Genomic DNA, 18,765 nt, shown 5'->3' with positions numbered 1-18,765 from the left:
GAACAGAAATCAAGTTGACATGTGTTTATAGTCCCCGCTCTCCCTCTGGTGAAGACCAGACACACACACCCACAGACAAGACAACTGGCTTGTCAGATGGTTGGACCCAGGATCAAAATGTCCATTAGGATGACCACGAAAGGAAAATGGCTAGCTCCATTTGTCCGGGCCATTCCTAGTGGAGAAGAATTCCAAATGCAGTGATTAGAAGTAGTTCTTGCTTTAGATCTGGAAATATAGGTAGCCAGATACAGTACTATCAGAAACTCCGGATAAAAATACACATAAAAACTCACAGTCTACTGTAAATACTTAGGGATTTCTTTCATCTTTAACTTTACTTAGAATGCTTTAGCTTATAAAAATGGAGCCTTGAAATATTCTCTTAAACCACAGACCAAAACATATAGCTGGATGTGTATATACACAAATATGGGCGTATCTATATTTTTACATACACCCAGTTTTGACCATTTTGCTTCATTACTACGTTATGACAAGTGGTAAAGCAAAAATCTTGTTTTTTAAAAAAAAAACAGCTGTAGTAAACAATGCAATCAGCAGCAAGGTATAGACTCTACATCCCAAACCAAACACATCGCTAGATATTTACAGAGAAAATCTTTTTCCTCAACAACCCTCAACCATAAGGTTTTTTTTTTTGTACACACACTATCTGGTAACAGTTTTACTGGTTACAATTGGGAAGGCATCTGGAAGAAGGTCCCTTCTTTCTGTCTGTCTGTCTTTCTCTCTCCCCTTCCTCAGTGAGGCTCCAAGCTCTGCCTGGCGGACATCTCACACAGTGCTGGTTTCGAAAGGTAGTCAAGACACAGTTGCATACTCTGCCCAGGTCCCCACAGCCCTGCCCGGGGAACACCCCATTACGAGGCCTTTTTGTGAGGGCTGCTACGCAAACTCTCTTTCCCTCGTCTCTGCCGTACCACGAAGTCCTTCTCAGAAGAAAGGGTGACAGGGCGGTCGGTGTTTGGAGCTGGGGAGGGCTTGGTCACTTCTCTGCCCACACTCTGTTTCCTAGTCGGGGGAGGCTGGGCTGGGGCAGGCTCTTTCCCTTTGGTTTCTCCGATGGTGGCAGTTACTGAGAGAGCCCTGTCCCGGTGGCTGGCTCCACCCATCGTGCTTGGGTCGGGGTAGTGGGACTCCAGAGTGATGGTGGAGTCCCGGAAGGATGGCAAAGAGTCACTCTTTGTCATTTGGGTTCTACCATCCCCCCCAGACTGGGACTTCCTAGAGTCCCTGTTGTTGGGGGCTGTGGGCTTGGCCATGTCCCCATTGGCCTTGGCAGAAGAGGTGTCCGTGTGGGTTGTAGAGGCCTCTTGCACTCCTGGCCTGGCTTCAGGAAAGCTGGAGTAGCAGCTCGGAGACTTCTCCAAGAGGGCAGTGGATCGGAAGGAGCTCTGCCCAGTGGCTGAGGGTGACCGTTTCATGCTGCTGGGCTTGCCTGCCTCGCTCGGTGGCTTCTGGGGCCCGAGCTCTTTCCCCTTGGCCTCGGGGAAGCCCATCCCCGTCGCCGTGGCTGACCTCTCCGCTCCCTTCAGCAGGGGCTCACCATGTGCAAGGGAAAGGCTGGCCTCTAGCCTCCCGCTGTCTGCTGGAACGTAAAGTGCTTCTGTGCATCTCTTCCCTTCAGACTTCCTATCTGTGGCGGTGGCCTGCTGACTTGAGCTCTTGTCTGTCTGTCTGCACAGAGGGGGGCAATCTTTCACAGTGGATGGTTTGGAGTGCTTTGGAGACAGGTTTTGCTTTTCACTGACTGTGGGAGGTCTCTGGTCTACTGACTCGCTGAACCCTGGGTGTCCTTGCCTTGGCAAATGCACGGGCTTATCCAGCATCTCCGGGGGACGCCCACCACTGGTGGGTCTCAGCTTGGTGTCCAGAGGACCCCCTTCAGTGTGCAGTGGGACAGAGGGCCCACTTTCTCCCTGGCCAACCACATCGCTGGCTTTGTTCTGGGAGCCTGGGATGGCAGGGTACACATCCAACACACCCTTACTGTTGCTCTTCCCCTCTCTGCTAGAGCTACCAGGGGGTTGAGTGAGAGGCTCTTTGCCCTTTGCAGCCCCAGCACTGGGTTTCTGTGAGGAGGGGGACCTGTCTGGGTGCTTAGACTTTGGAGGGCCCAGGTCAGGGCCAGGCCAGGGTTTGTGGCTGCTGCTTTCACTGTGTGCAACAGCCGGCTTGGGAAGGTCCTGAAGGCCCAGGCTGGGTTCTGCAGCTCCGGGCTTGGTCCCCAGCTCTCTGCCTGAAGCATGGCTTGGGGAGCTGCAGTGCTGCCGGGTGGCCAGGCTGAGCAGTTCTTTGGTGGTCGGTGGGGGCTGAGGGCTACTGCTGAGATTCCTTTGTAGAGGCTGATCTTTCCTTTCGGGTTCCTTGGGACCCTCTTTTTGTGAAGGTGGGAAGCTGGAGAGCCTTTCGCTCTTCCCACTCTCAATTCCAGCTGGTTTCGGAGCCTGCCTGGCAGGCGGGAGGGCTTCAGGCTTGGGCTCTATACCACTTCTTGCCTTACCTCGCTCCTTCTCACGAGGGGTCCCAGTTGAGTGCAAAGAGGAGTCCTCTCTAGCCACCGACCTCCCCTCATCTCGGCCCTCTTTGTGGACTATTCTCCCACAAGGCCCCCACGCTTCCCCTGTAGCCTGGGTCTGTGTGCAGAATTCTGGGTGAGTCCTTCCCACGCAGGGGAGATTTTTGGAGCTGTCACCGGGTTTAGCAGTTTCTGGAGGATACAGCTCCATAGAGGGGTCTCTGCGTACATCAGTTCTTGCAGCAGACCGCTCGCTTCTGGCTGTGCCAGGGCCCCTTTCAGATGAGTCTCTCAGGCTTGGCTTCTCCCTGGAGGGGGTCCCTTCAGGTGGGAATGGGCCGTGTGTCCTGGCCAGGTCACTGCCTCCATAAAGGTTCTGCCCTGGGCAGGGGAGCAGCTTGGTGTTGGTAGTGTGGTCATGGTGTCTAGTGAGGCCGCCCTCTCTCCTTTGGGGATTGCTTTCCATGACTGTCACCGGGCTCCTAGAAGTAGGATGGGAAACCTTCCCATCTCGCTTTAGCTCTGGGTCAGGCAGGGGAGCTGCTGGTGAATTCTGGAGACTCCGGCTGGGGGGCAGGAACCGAGGCTCAAGCAGGTAGGATTTATTCATCTTTAAGCCAGCAGAAGACTCTCTCGGACTGGCGGTTTCACCCTTCTTTCTGCTGCTGCTGGGAAGAGGGGTTGGCACAGAGGGCTGCATGTCACAGCTGGGGCTGGGGCTCTGCACAGACTCTGGTGAGGGCAGGTCTGTCTTGGAGGCCTGAGGTCCAGACAGGAGAGCAATGTCCAAAGTGCCCTCAATCGGCTTCAGGCATGAAACAGACCTACCTTCCAGCTTATACTCAGAGGGGCTTTTCCTGACAGGGGACTCAGGAGCAACCAAGCCTGGCTTATCCACTCCGCTGTCCACCCGGCCAGTTAAGGCCTTGACAGGAACAAAAGAGACACTGCTAAGCTGAGCTGCATGGGTGCTGCTGATGAATGCACGGCTCTCAGGGCCTGGTGGAGCCTCCTGCTGCCCACCCATGGGCCGGACTGGGTTCCCTGGCAGGCATTCATGGGCACTTGGTGTCATCTTGGGCTTTAGCACAGGGCAGAGGCTGTCGTCTTTGTCTTCAAGTGACATTTTCTTTCGGAGGTAATCGATATTGGCCATCTTGCTGTCTAACTTCTCACATCGGAGAAACTCCTTGGCCTGGGAGGCCTTCTCTGTGCATTCCCCCTTCCCGCAGGCGGACCTGTCAGCAGAGTGGCAGAGACCATCCTGGAGGGTGCTGGTAGCAGAGACCCGCTTGCAGTCCCCTGCAGCCTGGCTGTGTTCCCCAGGTGCCCCATCTGAGGCCACAGCCTCACTGGCCCTGGCACTGGCCTGCTTGTGAAGGGCATCTTTCAGTAGGCTGCCCAGAGACTGGGTCTCCTGCATGGCTGCTTTGTTTTCAAGATGGTTTGACCTTTCTAGAGCCTTTGAGTAGATTTTCTTCTCTCTCTCTTCTAGCCTAAAGATAGCAACGTTTTCCAAGTCACCGCTGAGCCCATGGGATTTCTGGAGGGGTTCTTGTTTCTCTGGGCAGCTTTCTGGTTTCTTCACCACTACCGTGGCCTTCGGCTTGTCCCGGTCCAGCTCATCCACAGACTCCTGGCGGCCCAGCTTGCGCGAGGCAGGCCGCTTCAGGCAGCCCTGCTCCACGGGCCGGGCGCGGCTGAGGGGCGCATCGCACATGCTCTCTTCCAGGCTCTGCAGCGTCGCCTCCCGCTGGGACTGCTCCCGCTGCACTTCTTCCTGGGTCACCTCCAGGCTGTGCTTGCGGGAGCACAGGTGCTTCTTGTCACTGCCATAGGAAGGCGACAGCTTCTCCTCTGACTGCACCCGCTTGAGCAGTGGGGACCGTGGGGGCTCTGCGCTCTTGGGCCGCACGACGTGTCTGACAATGGTAGGGGGAGAGTGCATCTTGCTGGGAAAAGCTTGAGTGATCTTGGAATTGCCCAGTGAGTGTCCCAACAGAGGGGACGGTGACCTCTGTGGGGAGGTGGGCTGGGGAGTTGGCGAGGGGGTCCGGGCCAGTGGGGAGAGCGGGATGCTGCCAGCCGACTTCCGCCTTCCCGACCGGTATCGCTGCCCGCTGAGTTTGGGGGCCAGGCCATGGAGGGTGCTGGGCCGGATGTGCCCTGACCCCGCTGGGGAATTGGGGGCACTAGAACTTGGGGAGCTGCTCTGGGAGGAATTAGTTCCTGTGGGTGGAAAACAGAACGCTGTAAGCATCCACGGCCATCTCCCCTTCTCTTTCCATATTTCCAGCCCAAACTGTTTTAGGTAGAGGTCAGCAAATAGTCTCAGCATCTAACTAACAAAATAAACACTTTTCAGATAAACCTCCCCACACTAAAGCTTGGCCCCACACTTCCTGTCTTATTTTAATGGCCATAATAGCCACTCTTATGACCTCCCTATATATTCTATCCATATCACTTACATCCTCAACCTGCTTTCCTTAAGCTGGAATAAGCTTCATGTTTTCCAGGTCCTCAGAGGCTGACTTTACCTCCTCTCCACTCTCTCTTGCTGAACAGACCAGGAGCCTCACTCACCAGATGGGAAGTCAGGTGTGGAGCGGTAGCTCGGCGTAGGGGACCGCGGAGATAAGCTATGAGTGGGGGAACCTGGGAGGCTCTCTCCCGATGACAGGGATCGGTTCAAGCAGGAGAAACTTCGGCTGGTGTGGAGCAAAGGAGAAGGCTGCTTGGCTAGCTTTTTGAAAAGAGATCTCCTCCTAGAGTGAAACAGGGAAACACTGATCAGAGTCTACTTTCACAACTGTTCCTGCCTCCCTACAATACCACTGTATTCAGTTCAGTGACTCTGTGTCAAAGGTGGGCTATGACAGCATATCCTATGAAAGAGTAGGACACTGCTTTTAAAAACTCTTTATGACTGATGAAGGAACAGTCTTGGACAGTATACAACAGAGGCTCTCAATCCCAAACACTTTTAAAAAGAACTGTGAAAATAGGAAAAATATAAAACATATTAAAATACATTCCTTTACTTATTTGTTAGGTTTATGAGAAGGGTGTTCTTTGTCTGAAGGCTTCTGAGTGTATACCTCTAAATATGTTGATGTGATTTAATTAAGAGATAACACAAAGTAAATCTCTGGAAGAAAAAACATTATCTTGGATATAGAATTCTTTAATGCTGATATACTGGGCAGAGGCTTTATCTATGAAGGGCTGTTGGCTGTATTTACTCCTTTGTGGGCTTCTGAATATTCCTATCAACAATGCAGGCTAAGCATTTACATAGAGAAAGGTGAAGCTGAAGCTTATGGTATCAGCAAGGCAGCAGACACCTGGCAGCAGCAGCAGAAGCAAATGTGCATTTAGTACTCAAGGAAACCATCTTAAAGAAAAAGGCACAGCGGCTGAGCGCTTGTCAGTGCACGTGGCAGTACAGAGTTCTTTTACCATCACAGAAGCCTCACCCACCTCTGGTGAGCTTAAGCAGAAAGTTTAAACACTGTTGTAGAACAATTTGTTTTACATGACTTAAAGCACAATCAAAATATAAAGCACGACAAAAAAGGAGAGAAGGATCCCAGAATTTGTGTGTGTGTAATTTTAATCAAAATAATAAATGTACTTGGGTTAAAAAGTCAAACCGTTCCATAAACTTATGATGAAAATCAGCAACAACTCTACTCTGCTTTCCCTATACTCCCCAGAAAAAACACTTTCTATTCTTTTACGTACTTCTTCTCTGATTTATCTGCATACTGCTAAATAATGTGCTTCTACTGCTATTCTTTAGTTTTTCCATTTTAGAAATCACCTGTTGATTTCCTACTAGGGAAGATGAGAATTAGGCTCATACAACCCCCTTCTACCTTCCAAACAAACACGCTTCCCTTTTCTATTCGTCCTAATATAGCTAGCCCAAAATTCTTGGCTAGAAAAATGGCTGGTGTTTTATTTTATAAATATTGTAAGTCTTCAATTATATATATTATAAATAATTGTTCACAACCGAGTCACATAGAGCATAATTCTGTTTCCTTTCCTGTATAACTTTCTGTGTTTTTCCTGGAGTTAATAAATCATTCACTTTTCATTTGTTTATTTTTCTACATTTCTATCATCAAAAATCCTCTTGATATGATGAGACTCATCAGGGCCAAGTAGGTAAAGGAGAGATGTTGTGGCATCATACAGGAGGCACATGTTTTTCATTTGTTTATTTTTCTACATTTCTATCATCAAAAATCCTCTTGATATGAAGAGACTCATCAGGGCCAAGTAGGTAAAGGAGAGATGTTGTGGCATCATACAGGAGGCACATGCAGACAGTGGCCTGGCAAGAAATAAGCCTGCCAGAAACACAGATGCACATCCTGCTACTGTCTGCTTAGATGCTCACTGGTGCTTCCTAGGCTGTAAACAGGTATAATCTAGTTCGATTTTCATCAGTAAAACAATGCCCTTTTATTTCTAGGTGTATTTGGAAGGTTTAAAGACATAGTTACTTTAGAATATCTGGTATTTTTAAGTAATAGCAACTGTTCATTTTCAGATAACATAAAGCACATTTAAAATGTAGATTTTAATTTTACAAACTATCTGAAGGTGCACTTCCTCAAATCCAACTCAACTGAAATGAAGTGAGAGGCTTCAAAATCTGCAAAAGGCTTTTCATGGTACTAACACATGATAAAAAAGTAATCTAAATCCTTCTACAATGTAAATATGTAAATCCTTTTACTATGAAAAATAATGCTCTTTTGAACATGCACTTTAATGTATATGTGGGAACTATAGCATAAAATTTCTTAGAGAGAAAGAGATATTTCTCATAGGTAGCGTTTAAGTAAGGAGTAACTTTTCTCCATATGGGTATACACCAAAACTCACAGAGAATACTGACTTAACTAACCTCTCTAGACTTTCTTTCTTCTTAGATTTCTTGCTCCTTCTCACCATCCGGCTCTTATAGCTGTTTCTCCTGGCTGGTCCTGTTTTGATTGATGTGTTTTCAAATGGGGTTGTAGTGATTGACACCTTATTTCCACTCTATAAAAAAGATGAAGTGGTATTATTAAAGTGAAATGCTGCGGCCAAGCAAGATCAGAACAGACAGGAGAGATTCAAAGACAAATAACAATGGATACGAGCATACATCCGAAAGGGCCTTTCATTTCTAAATAGCCCTTCAATCAATGAAGTACTGACTGCATACAAACTGGGTGGAGGGCACACTGTGAAGTTTCTTTAAGAGGGTGGGCTCTGGAGTCCACAGATCTGAGTTCAAGTCCAAGCTCTGTGACCTTAGCAGGCTGCTAACCCTCTCCTACGCCTGCACTTCCTGTACCAGCTAACAATATAATCCTACCAATCTCACAGGACTCATCTGAGGATTAAATGAGAGAAAGTTTGCGAAGCCTTTAGCACTGAGTATGACGCGTACAAAGGGCTCTATAAATAATAGTTACCTTCATCCATATGCATTAAGTATAAACTTGCCTAGCGGCTGTCTGCTCTTGTTTGATTTTTCTTTTTTCTCCTTTCTGTGTTTTTCCTTTGGCCTAGAAATCATAGGGTAGCAAAATTGAATGAGACAGTTACCTTCATCCATATACATTAAGTAAAAACTTGCATAGCGGCTGTCTGCTCTTGTTTGATTTTTCTGTTTTCTCCTTTCTGTGTTTTTCCTTTGGCCTAGAAATCATAGGGTAGCAAAATTGAATGAGACTTTCATTTTTAATTATTTTAAAAGATTTCTTGTCTATTGCCATAAACCCTGTTTGCTTGCAGAGCTGGAAAGTTTGACAGCCAGTAGGGAACTTCTCCTGAACCAGGTCTCGCATGGTGAGGTGATGCCTGGTGGGTTTCTGGGCCCCTCTCCTCACTCCTCAGACAGGGGCTTGCTGGGCAGGCCCCAGGGACAGAGTTGAGCACGGAGGCAGCAGCCAGTCACTCTGGCATCAATAACCTCCTCTTGAATTTCATAATAACTGGAGGAGAAACATGTCCTTTTAAAGTCAGAGATGGCCTGATTACCTTGAAAATATAAGTACAAGGACAAGGGCATTTTAAAAAACCTATGTCTGGAAGACACCTAGCAGCTCGGCTCTAGGTGGTACCAAATGATAATGAGCTAAGTATGGTGGGAGCAGGGGACTGAAAAAACAGGGAATGACAGTTTAAATGACAACACTTACTTCCCCCTTGATTTGGAAAGTAATCCCTTATAAGAAGATAGTAAAGTATAAATAAGAAAAAAAAAAAATCTTTGAAAAACCTACCACCCAGCTACCTCTGGTAATATTTCAATGTATTTCCTGCTGGTCTTTTCTCTGGCATATGTAAATATGCACATATAGACATCCTTTATAAACAATTTTAATCTTACTGTATTTACACTTTTATGTTGTTTTTTTCATTTCACATTATATAATTTTGAAAAACTTTTCCTTCATCATTAAATATACTTTAAGAACATGATTTTTATTGGCTGCATAATATATTCATCAGATGGGTGAATCTAAATTTACCTGTTTCCCTATTGCTTTTTGTTTTCTATTTTTCAGTTCTTATAAGAGTTGATGTTGTCTCTAGTTTATTTTGGTTATTTGTATTTCTTTAGGGAATGGTTTGTTCATGTCTTACATCCAGTTTAGTACTGAAAAGTCTCAGTATCTTATTAGTGGTTTTAGAGTTCTTATATATTTAAGAATATAATCCCATACCCAATGTCATGTTTATGGGTAATATTTTAGGGAAATGAAGTTTGAACTGCAAAAAGTTTTTTTTTTTTTCATTCTGAAAGAATAAATTGTGCAGTCTATATATAAATGCTAAAACTTTAAAAATAAACTTTTATTTGATAGGAGAGATTGGCATTCTATTTATTCTTTAAAAGAAAAATTCAGCTTGCAAGTATGCAAAGTCTGCCATTAAAGGGGTTTTGGAGTGAGGTCTTCTCTTCACAAATGCAGTGTGGCCATACTACACTAATTTAGTTTTTCCCTATGGGGAAGGAAAAGGGCTACAAATGTGTTTGGAGTTCGTCTTTCCCTCCAGTTCTTTCAATCCTTTCCCCCACTCGTACACAGAGTGGACACACAGAGCCTTAGTGATCACGGATACTGTCCTATCATGAGAGCCACTGGAGTCTGGATCCAATTCCACTCCTCTCTGATATAACTCAGCATTGACTTTTATATCTTTATCTGTTAGAGTCTAACAATGCCACTGGTCATTTTAAAAGCACATTTTGATTTTTGAAAACATTTTTCACATATATTCTCTTACTTTATTTTCATGACAGTTCTTTGTTTCATCCTCATGACTTGGAAGTGATTGTATCTTGATTTACAGATAGGTAAAACAGATTCAGAGACCCTGAGACTCTTCTTTCCCAAGGTCACACGGCCCAGTGGAAAAGCCCAACTCTCCTGCGCCCCACCCCCAACGCTCCTCCTACCAAACCCCATTCACTCCCTATGGGCAGGTATGGGCAGGGCACACGCTGGTTTCCTCCACTGCTCCGGCCTGGCACAGTGCACGGCTTGTACTTAGGAGTGGCGGTGAAGACACCAAGCATTTAATTGACATGAGCCACAGTCAAAGTATCAAATAGTCAAGAAGAAATGAAGGTGATAGAAACATATCATAAAACTATGTAAGATAAATATAATATAAATCCTGAACATTTCCCATCAGAAAACAGTGAAGACCAGGGCTTGCTGAATGAGAATACATCACTAGGCTCTGTACAAATGGCCCCTTCCCCTATAAAAACCAAACCCAGTTTTCTTTCTTGTTTCTACATATGCCTGTTCCAGAGGACAATTCATTTGACTTATAGACATATCCCAAAGATAAATTCTCTAAGGGGAAGTACAGATACAAAGGATGAACAGTGCAAATATTAGGTTGGAAACATTAATGGTTACAAAAATGGTAAATGTTTGGAAAAATAACAATAGGTGAGAGCTGTGAAGCCTGCCACCTGGTGGAAGCATCCCACTACAGCGAGTGCTACCTGAAATTGCTCCATGTGGTTTACCTCAATTAACTTCTCTTGATGAATGAGCCACCTCTTATCAGAGAAATTCTGTGACACTTAGTTAAACAACAACAACAAAATACAGCCAGCAGACTATTAAACGTTCAATTAATTCACTTTTACTTAGAAAACCATTTTCTTGATCAGTGCACAGTGGGAGGGAAATTATTTTAAACTGGCTGAACTGAATACAATAGCAGAAGTTAGGCTAATTTCTTCTCTCAAACTGGCTCTATGTTGGCTTATCAGTTAGCCTTGGGTAACTCCCCCAGTTCCACTGATTTTATATTTCTTTCTCTGCAAAGCACAGATCGGGGTGGACGTCCTGGCCCTGACTCACACTCTTCCCCACCCAGCCCCAGCCACCTTGCACACTTCACCCTTATATGAACCCAGGCTCAGCCCACTGGTTCACTTGTGTTTATGTCTTATACCCTGAGATTTCCTACCCTGGTGTTTACATACCTGTGCATTTTGCCTAGACTCTCTTGTACTCTGTTCCCCAAAATACACCGAATTACCACCCATCTTTCAAAGCCTTGCACCAATAACTCCCAATTCTTTGACACTATTCCTGCCCACCCTGGTGGAAAGTCATCTCTCCTCCTTCAGAACTTCTGTGGCATTTACAGTCTGTTCCTTACATTTAACACCTCAATGACAGCCTGGTATTGCCACTGTTTCCCCTGTGAACATTAGACTCTAAGTTGCTGGCAATCAGAGGCTTCATGTGTACAGCAGCCTACTGTATTAGCTGAAAGCACAGGCTCCAGAGTTACACTGCCTCGGTAGGGTTGTAGGGCTTCTCTTATGCACTGGGGATTTAAACTAACACTATACTAATAAAGCAACCCGGGTGAATAGAAAATTTCCTGGATTACAAAAGTTAAGCCTGGCAAGTTATCAGGGCATATGTGAGCAGGGGGTGTGACTGGGTCATATGGTCGCTACCCATAACTAGAGTGGGGGAAGAAAGACTTCGGCCTATTTACCAAGCTGTTTCAGAAAGACTGATGCTACCTAAAAGTTGAAAGGAGGTGGCTAACTCCCTGTGACAGGAAAGGTTTTGTTGAATGAATATGCGAAGGGATTTACATAGCCAATGGAGAGCTGAATGGATAATCATGACATTCTCTAATTCTGAGGATCTAGGATGCTGAGTGACTTTAGACAAGTTTCCCTCGGCGTGTAAGGCAGCACTTCCATAGCAGGCTCACTTTGAACTTGTGAGGGTCCACAAGATCAAATGTGAATCTATGGAACATGGAAAATACCTACGAAGTTCATAATCCAAAAGATAAATATTACACATGCATTTCTAAAAATACACATACAGCCCTATATCATGACTTCTCCACTTTTTTCTAAAGGTGCTATGAGATTCTGTAAAGTACGTTGCAAGTACAAAACACTGTGCAAACAACATGCAAGGATACTAAAATATAGCTAACTACCTTGAAGTAGAACCAAGGATGGCAAGTAGGAGCCCAGCACTGAAACTAGTCACCTTACAGTTGTTCAAGGACTGTTGGTTAAATATGGAAGAAAGCTGCATGATTACACACTTCACTGGGAAACTAATTAAACCCTTGCATCCTCTTTGTCTCACTGTACTAGTTACTCCTTTTGAGCACTTCCTTTATGAACCACAGGCAAGATCCTTTTCTTGGATTTGTGACAGAGCACACCATGGCTTCAAAGGGTGCCGATGGCTCTCCACTCCACTATGTTTAAACAATTTCAGTGACATACATTGACTGGATCCAAGAATGAAGGCTTTGGGTTGTGGAGGGTGTTTTTTTTTTTTTTTTTAAATCAGTGATGCCAAGATTTGTTAAAGCTCTAGTGGGATGAATGAGAACTTAGAGAAGCTCACCTGTGGAACGCAGACTTACTCCATAACACAAAGTGTCAAGGTAATTTCCTAGAAAAGCTCTGGGAGCATTTTAGAGACAGTAGACAACTTTGTCTGCCTACCTCTGCAGGCCCTACCCACAGGAAGGGCTTGTTATATATTGGATACAGGAGACAAAGGAAAAAAACAATTTCCTGGTCCCTAATCCACAAAGGATGGCTCTGTGAGCCAGTGACGGGTCACGATGGCCCATAGGATCCAGTGTTGTGAGAGAAGCAACTAATCAGACTCATGAATCTTTTCCTCTCTCTCTGAGTTTTGACTTGGGGAATCCAAGGTCATTTTAGGTGACTTTCATAGCCAAGTGATCTCCAAGTCAGCAATCGTGCTCTGTCTCCCATTTCTCTGACTTACTCAGAGAGAGTTGCTCCATCCCAGTTGAACAAAGAATATTATTAGGGACAGATGCTGAATAAAACTAAAAACCTGAGGTCTTACCCACGTGGGTGCCAGAAGTGGTATCTGTTTCTACTCAGTAGCCACAGAGCAAACGTGTAGGCTGACCCCAGTCATCTTACATCATCTTAAGACTTGTGCTACCAAACTGAATGGCATGTGCAGCAAGACAGGAGCCAGGACACGACAAAAGTAGCCATGTGATGCCTGGTTCCTCCCAGCAAGGAAAAGAGAAGCCCACGGCTCACCTAATTCCACAAACTCATTGAGCCTCCAACCCAATGGGGCCTGAGCCCAAGACTGAAGTCTCATTAATGCCATGAACTGACTGACAGCAGTAATTTCCTGTCTACTACTTTCCACTGGACCTTTGCATATGCACAGTATTCACTGCTCCTGGAACCTAGGCCAGACCCCAAATCACCACTGTGTGGGCTAGGGGAATGGCAGCGAGGTTATTTAACTGCACTCACTGTTGGAAGGTTTACATACCCGCCTCCCCATAGTGCCTTCCACGTTCCTCATTTTCTTTCAAGTTCCAGCTCACTGTCACTTCCCTGGGATGCCTCTCCCCACTCACAGCATATCGTCCCCCAAAGTATGATGTTCTTCCCTCTGCTACAGTCCCGACTAATTAAGTTGTGTTTTATTGCTTATGTTCATCTCCTGTACTTCTCGAGGACCAAGACCATACCTTAATTCCCATGTTGCCAATGTCTACAACAGCACCCACCTCAGAGTGCCCTAGACACGGTCTGAATGCACTTTATTTAAATGATGCGTGTTTATGCTTATATGTATTTATGCTCAGTCTCCCTAAATAGGCTGCAGGTTCTCTGAAGCTATGGCTCACATCTTTCTGGCTGGTGGCTCCTTATAGTCCAAACCACAGTGTTCAAGAAGCAAGAGGTCCCTCACAAATCTGTTGATCTATAAAACAATTCTGCAAGTAGGGACTGCATTTCTCATCACAGATAAATTAGTCTCTTTTTCTGAGAAAATTTAAAATCAAACTCAAATTCACCTTTATTTGTTTCAGTCAGATTCCATTTGGAGCTCTAACTTTATATTCCAAGAGTCAGCAGGTAGCAGGGCAAATAACTCCACAGAAGAGTCTGAGAGGATCACTGAGCATCCTCCTTCTCTGCATTTATATTCATGCTTCCTGTGATTTTCCCACTCCACAGGCTCTGTTCAGCTTACATTTTAAATAGAAATTGATTGCCACTTAACTTGCATGGGCGGTGGGGTGAAGCCTAATAATTGTTAGGACCCCTTCTTTTGCTATCTCTTATTTTTATAATTTACAGTACCTGTGCATATATTCACAATTCTCTTTCAAAGGAACTCCAACTCTCACACTAAGCCTTCAAATCAGACCTCATAGTTTAATACTATTTTGTCTTCTACTATTCTAGAATAAAACCTACTGAAAGTTCCTGAAGAAAATCACTTTTAGGACAGGTGATTCCCAAACAGATTTCACTATGTGAGGTATATATACAAAGAGAATTCCTACTATACAAATTAGAATGAGAAGCAAAATTAAATTAGGGGGCACGTGTACAGATATAAGGACATTGTTTCATAATATAAAGCCAGACAATTCAATAATATATTTGTCTTTACATTAAACCTCAGACTACTGAATACTTTCTCAGTAATAACACTGACTACACAGGTATGCCACAAAGAAATCAGTCTCCTGGTACTAGTTCCTTTGGGCTACCTGCCTCGTCTGCATGGCCATGACATGAAAAAGCCAATACCTTTAGGAGGAGCTCTATAACCTCCGTGTGGACAAGTCCATGCACTGGTTCTCCGTTGATGTGTGTGATCAGATCTCCAGCCTTCAGTCCTACCTGGCACGCTGGACTTCCTTCTTCCACATTCTAAAGTCCAAGAAGAGAAGATATATTTGTAAGCAAACAAATGACAACCTTAACACCTACTGTTTCTTCTGACATAATATTCTGAGTTAATGAGCGAATGATCCTAAGCTCCTAATAGGAAATCAGAAAGGCATGTTACTACTCCTATTCTGCCATTGTTCTAAAATAGGATAATTCCTATGGTTCCTTAAAAAAATTTCAGGTGAATTGAGAAGGTAATTTTTTTTTAAAAAAAAAAGCAAGGGGGAAAAAAGGAGACATAAAAAAAAAATGAAAGAAAAATGGAAAGAGGACTGTCTTTGACTATGTCTACTGGCTTGGTATATAAAAGTAGACAATCAAATATTAAAACTGGACAAAATTATGAGAGATGATTAGTTTTTGCTAAATTGCAAGGGGGAAAAAAGGAGACATAAAAAAAAATGAAAGAAAAATGGAAAGAGGACTGCCTTTGACTATGTCTACTGGCTTGGTATATAAGAGTAGACAATCAAATATTAAAACTGGACAAAATTATGAGAGATGATTAGTTTTTGCTAAATTTAATTCTACCACGTAGAAAAAGGAAAAGAACACTGAAAGGAAAATAAAACAGGTCCCAAATGCCAGCTTGACAGAAAACACGTTTGCTCTGAACTATGCCACAGCCAACTTATCCATTCTCCAGTTTGGCTGGAAAAGAAAACTACCAAGCATGAGAGACTGTTGGTCTTACCCAGACGATATGGTGCACTGTGTAGATGTCGCTGTCTCCCACGTACACCCGGATGGCTCGGATGGTGAAACCATAGTTCTTCCCTGAACTGTGGATCACAATGGGCTGGTGTGGACTGGCAGAAGCTGCTGAAGAATCTCGGCTAGGAGAGGAATCTCGTGAAGAAGAAGGATCCGAGGACAAGGAATGGGGAGACATTGGACTTCCCAGTGGAGAAACAGCAAACATATCTGCAACAAAGAAGCCAGTCGTCAAAGCTGATCCTGGTCACACGCACATCCATGCAGCCAGCCTGCACCACATGAGCCTGCTGGGACTGGGAGCACGGTCACAAAAATCCCTTTGGGTCCAGTAGCCAAGTAAAGAAAAAAATAATACAGAAATGTTTGTATTGATAACTAGCATGGATTCTAAAACAGGAGCCTGTCAAAAAAATTTCCCAAGTATTTCTATTTTAACTAATTTTCTAATTAATACTCCAAAGCTATAATTTCTTAGTTCTCTACACTGATCAAAAGATGCACAAAGATTAGCTACTTTCTGGCTGTGATATTTTTATTTAATATGGTTTATTCTAATTAAGGAAAAAAATCATACATGCTTGTATTTCAGTATGTTCTCATGTAGAGAAGACTGTCATGTTCTATAGTAAAAGATACTGGGACTCCAAGTCTTGTACCAAACAACCTTAATGTCATCTTTTCAAACACACATGGCCGCAAAAGCAATTTATCAATTTACCAGCTGCTTTTTACAGTGTTATTGAACTAGTACTAATGAAAGAATTTTAATCAAAAAAACCTCAAACAAACAAAAAAAACAACCAAAAAAACCAAAATGAGGTGGTGACTTCTCTATAAAAGAATGGCTCATAACTGTGGTTACAAATGATTCTCTTCATATATTTCCTGCAGTTCTAATAATGTTTCTGAGGATAATGCAGGTGACAGAGAAATTTTAAGAGAAACTCTGTTCATATTCCAAAGCATCAATTCTACTCTGTTTTCTCTGTTTTATAAGTGAACTGCTAAGGTCCTAATGTTTGTTTCTTCCCAAATTCATGTGTTGAAACCTAACCCTCAGGTGATAGTATTCAGAGGCCTTTGGGAGGTGATGGGTCATGGGGACCCCGCCCCTCGGAATGGGATTACTGTCCTTATAAAAGAGGCCCGAGGGAGCTTGCTTGCCCCTTCCACCATGTGAAGACACCTAGAGGGTGCCATCTATGAAGAATGAGCCCTCAGCAGACACCGAATCTGCTGGCATCTTGAACTTGGACAGCCCAGCCTCTGGAACTGCGAGCAATAAATTATTTTCTTTATAAATTACTCAATCTAAGGCATTTTGTTTTAACAGCAGAAATGGACTAAGACACAATCACACTTTTAATTTATAGTCCATATCACCGTTCCATCTATGTGCATCTAAACATAACTGGTCATGTGAAATTGTGTGTGTGTGTGTGTGCGTGTGTGTGTGTGTTTGAGAGAAGGCAGAATAATCTACATACTGAGGTTTACAGAGCTAGGCTACAAAGATTCCAGGGCTACTGAAGACTCACCAGGGTATGGCAAGGTCCATGGTAGCCACAGTAAGCTGAAAGTGTCCATACTACCCATTGTTCCAATTCTTACGCTTGTCCAAAGAAGAGCAAAGCTAAATGGACCATATACATGCTCCTTCACTCTCTGCCTACATGTGGCATGCATTTTGGTTCTCTTTTGCTGCTACCTTCTGTCTAACCAAAAGGCCAGATGAAGAGAAGCATGGTGGTGGGCAGGGAACTTTAAAACATACAGGTGGGAAGAGGACAGAGTGGACACACACAGATCCAAATTGCTGGGAAGCCAGGCCCCCAATTCATTACCTTATGATGGTCACCCTTACCTCCCCAAATTGAATAATTTCCCAACTTTGCCAAGGTGTGGGCTTTCTAACCAGCTTTCAAAAGTGGACTGAACCATGTCAAACTTAACTTCCCTTGGGCCATTGCCTTCAGGTTATGAAGAGTCATTTAGATCAGCTGGATAGGTGTTTGTTTTATGGTGCTAAATGGGATGTCTCCCAGAAATGGAATCTGTTAGAGTGAGCACTACCCCCAAATGAGCATTTGTTTATATCAAATTACTTTCTGCACAAATATGAAATTTTAAAAATATAAACGATCCTTTTTATACATGGTCTATATTCTTCCAAACACAAGCCATCTGCAATGTACTTCAGTCCTCACTTGCACTCTCTTGCTGTCATTGGAATGATGTCACAACCACCAGGGTATATATTTCATCTCAGCCAGAGAAATTCCTACAGACTTAGTGATCATCAGAGGCAAAACCAGGTTGTGGAAAAATACTGCAATTTAACAAAACCATAATTAAACCCAGTTTTCCAAAACAGGACAGAAAATGATTTGATCACCAGCAGGAGGAAGCATAGCTCAACTGAAAGTGGGAAAACTTACAATTTCTCTGCATCTCCAGAACTGAAAAGCTTGTGTTCTCTATTTCTTCATTCATTAGATGAGAAAAACTATACTCAGCTTTCCAATACAGATGCTGTAAATAGCTCAGGAAAGTATATGAATGATACATAGTCTAGAGTAGAAAAATTATTCAGGGGAGGGAAACTGATCATTTAATTTGGGGGCGAAAAGAAAAGGAAAGGAAAAGATAGGAAACAAAACAAAAGAAATGAGCCTTCAAGGGAAGGCAGGCTCTCTCATCCCCTGATGCAGAAAGTGAGATGAAATACATGCTCTTTGGGAGCCCCAGAAGTCCTGCAGGGAGAATTCAGGGCTCTGCAGGCAGAGCTGGACTGGGAGACCACCCGTTACTGCTTCAGGCAATCTTGCATCTCAATCAGCATTCCAAATTGCAGGAGGAGGAAGGGAACCACATGCACAAATCACACAATTTCATGCGAGTAAATGTCTCTCTACCTCCTGGGATCATGAGGGACAGAGCACTGGCAGAAAGGGACTTTGTGACTTTCCCCGAGATTTTCTTTTTTTCTGTGCTTTCTAATCGCTGCCGAGCCACGTGAGTAGCAGGTTCACTGGATGGCTTGGAGGAATTATCTGTACTGTCCACACACTCGTTTCGTCCATTTATCTGATCCAAGTGCTCTGAAAAACTGCCAACTGTACAAAGAAGAAGGGATAAACACATTCAGGAAAATCTAGGATAGGAGAAGTGAGGAGAGGGGGGGAGAGAGAGAGAGAGAGAGAGAGAGAGAGAGAGAGAGAGA

At 44.2% G+C, this 18,765-nt stretch overlaps 1 protein-coding gene across 1 annotated transcript in view; it reads right to left on the bottom strand.

Moving 5' to 3' along the window:
- Window positions 1-794: 794 nt before the first annotated feature.
- Window positions 795-18,765, bottom strand: part of MAST4 (microtubule associated serine/threonine kinase family member 4) — a 168,583-nt gene continuing 150,612 nt past the window's right edge. Inside the window, 6 exon segments of the mRNA XM_008568933.1 lie at window positions 795-4,771; window positions 5,129-5,310; window positions 7,467-7,603; window positions 14,682-14,804; window positions 15,520-15,749; window positions 18,458-18,658. Coding sequence (XP_008567155.1) covers window positions 885-4,771; window positions 5,129-5,310; window positions 7,467-7,603; window positions 14,682-14,804; window positions 15,520-15,749; window positions 18,458-18,658 — 4,760 coding nt within the window. The 3' untranslated portion in view covers window positions 795-884.

Source organism: Galeopterus variegatus, unplaced genomic scaffold (genome assembly GCF_000696425.1).
Source record: "Galeopterus variegatus unplaced genomic scaffold, G_variegatus-3.0.2 Scaffold453, whole genome shotgun sequence".
Lineage (NCBI taxonomy): Eukaryota > Metazoa > Chordata > Mammalia > Dermoptera > Cynocephalidae > Galeopterus > Galeopterus variegatus.
Note: the sequence above shows the minus strand (reverse complement) of the source record. Positions and strands in the feature narration are given on the sequence as shown.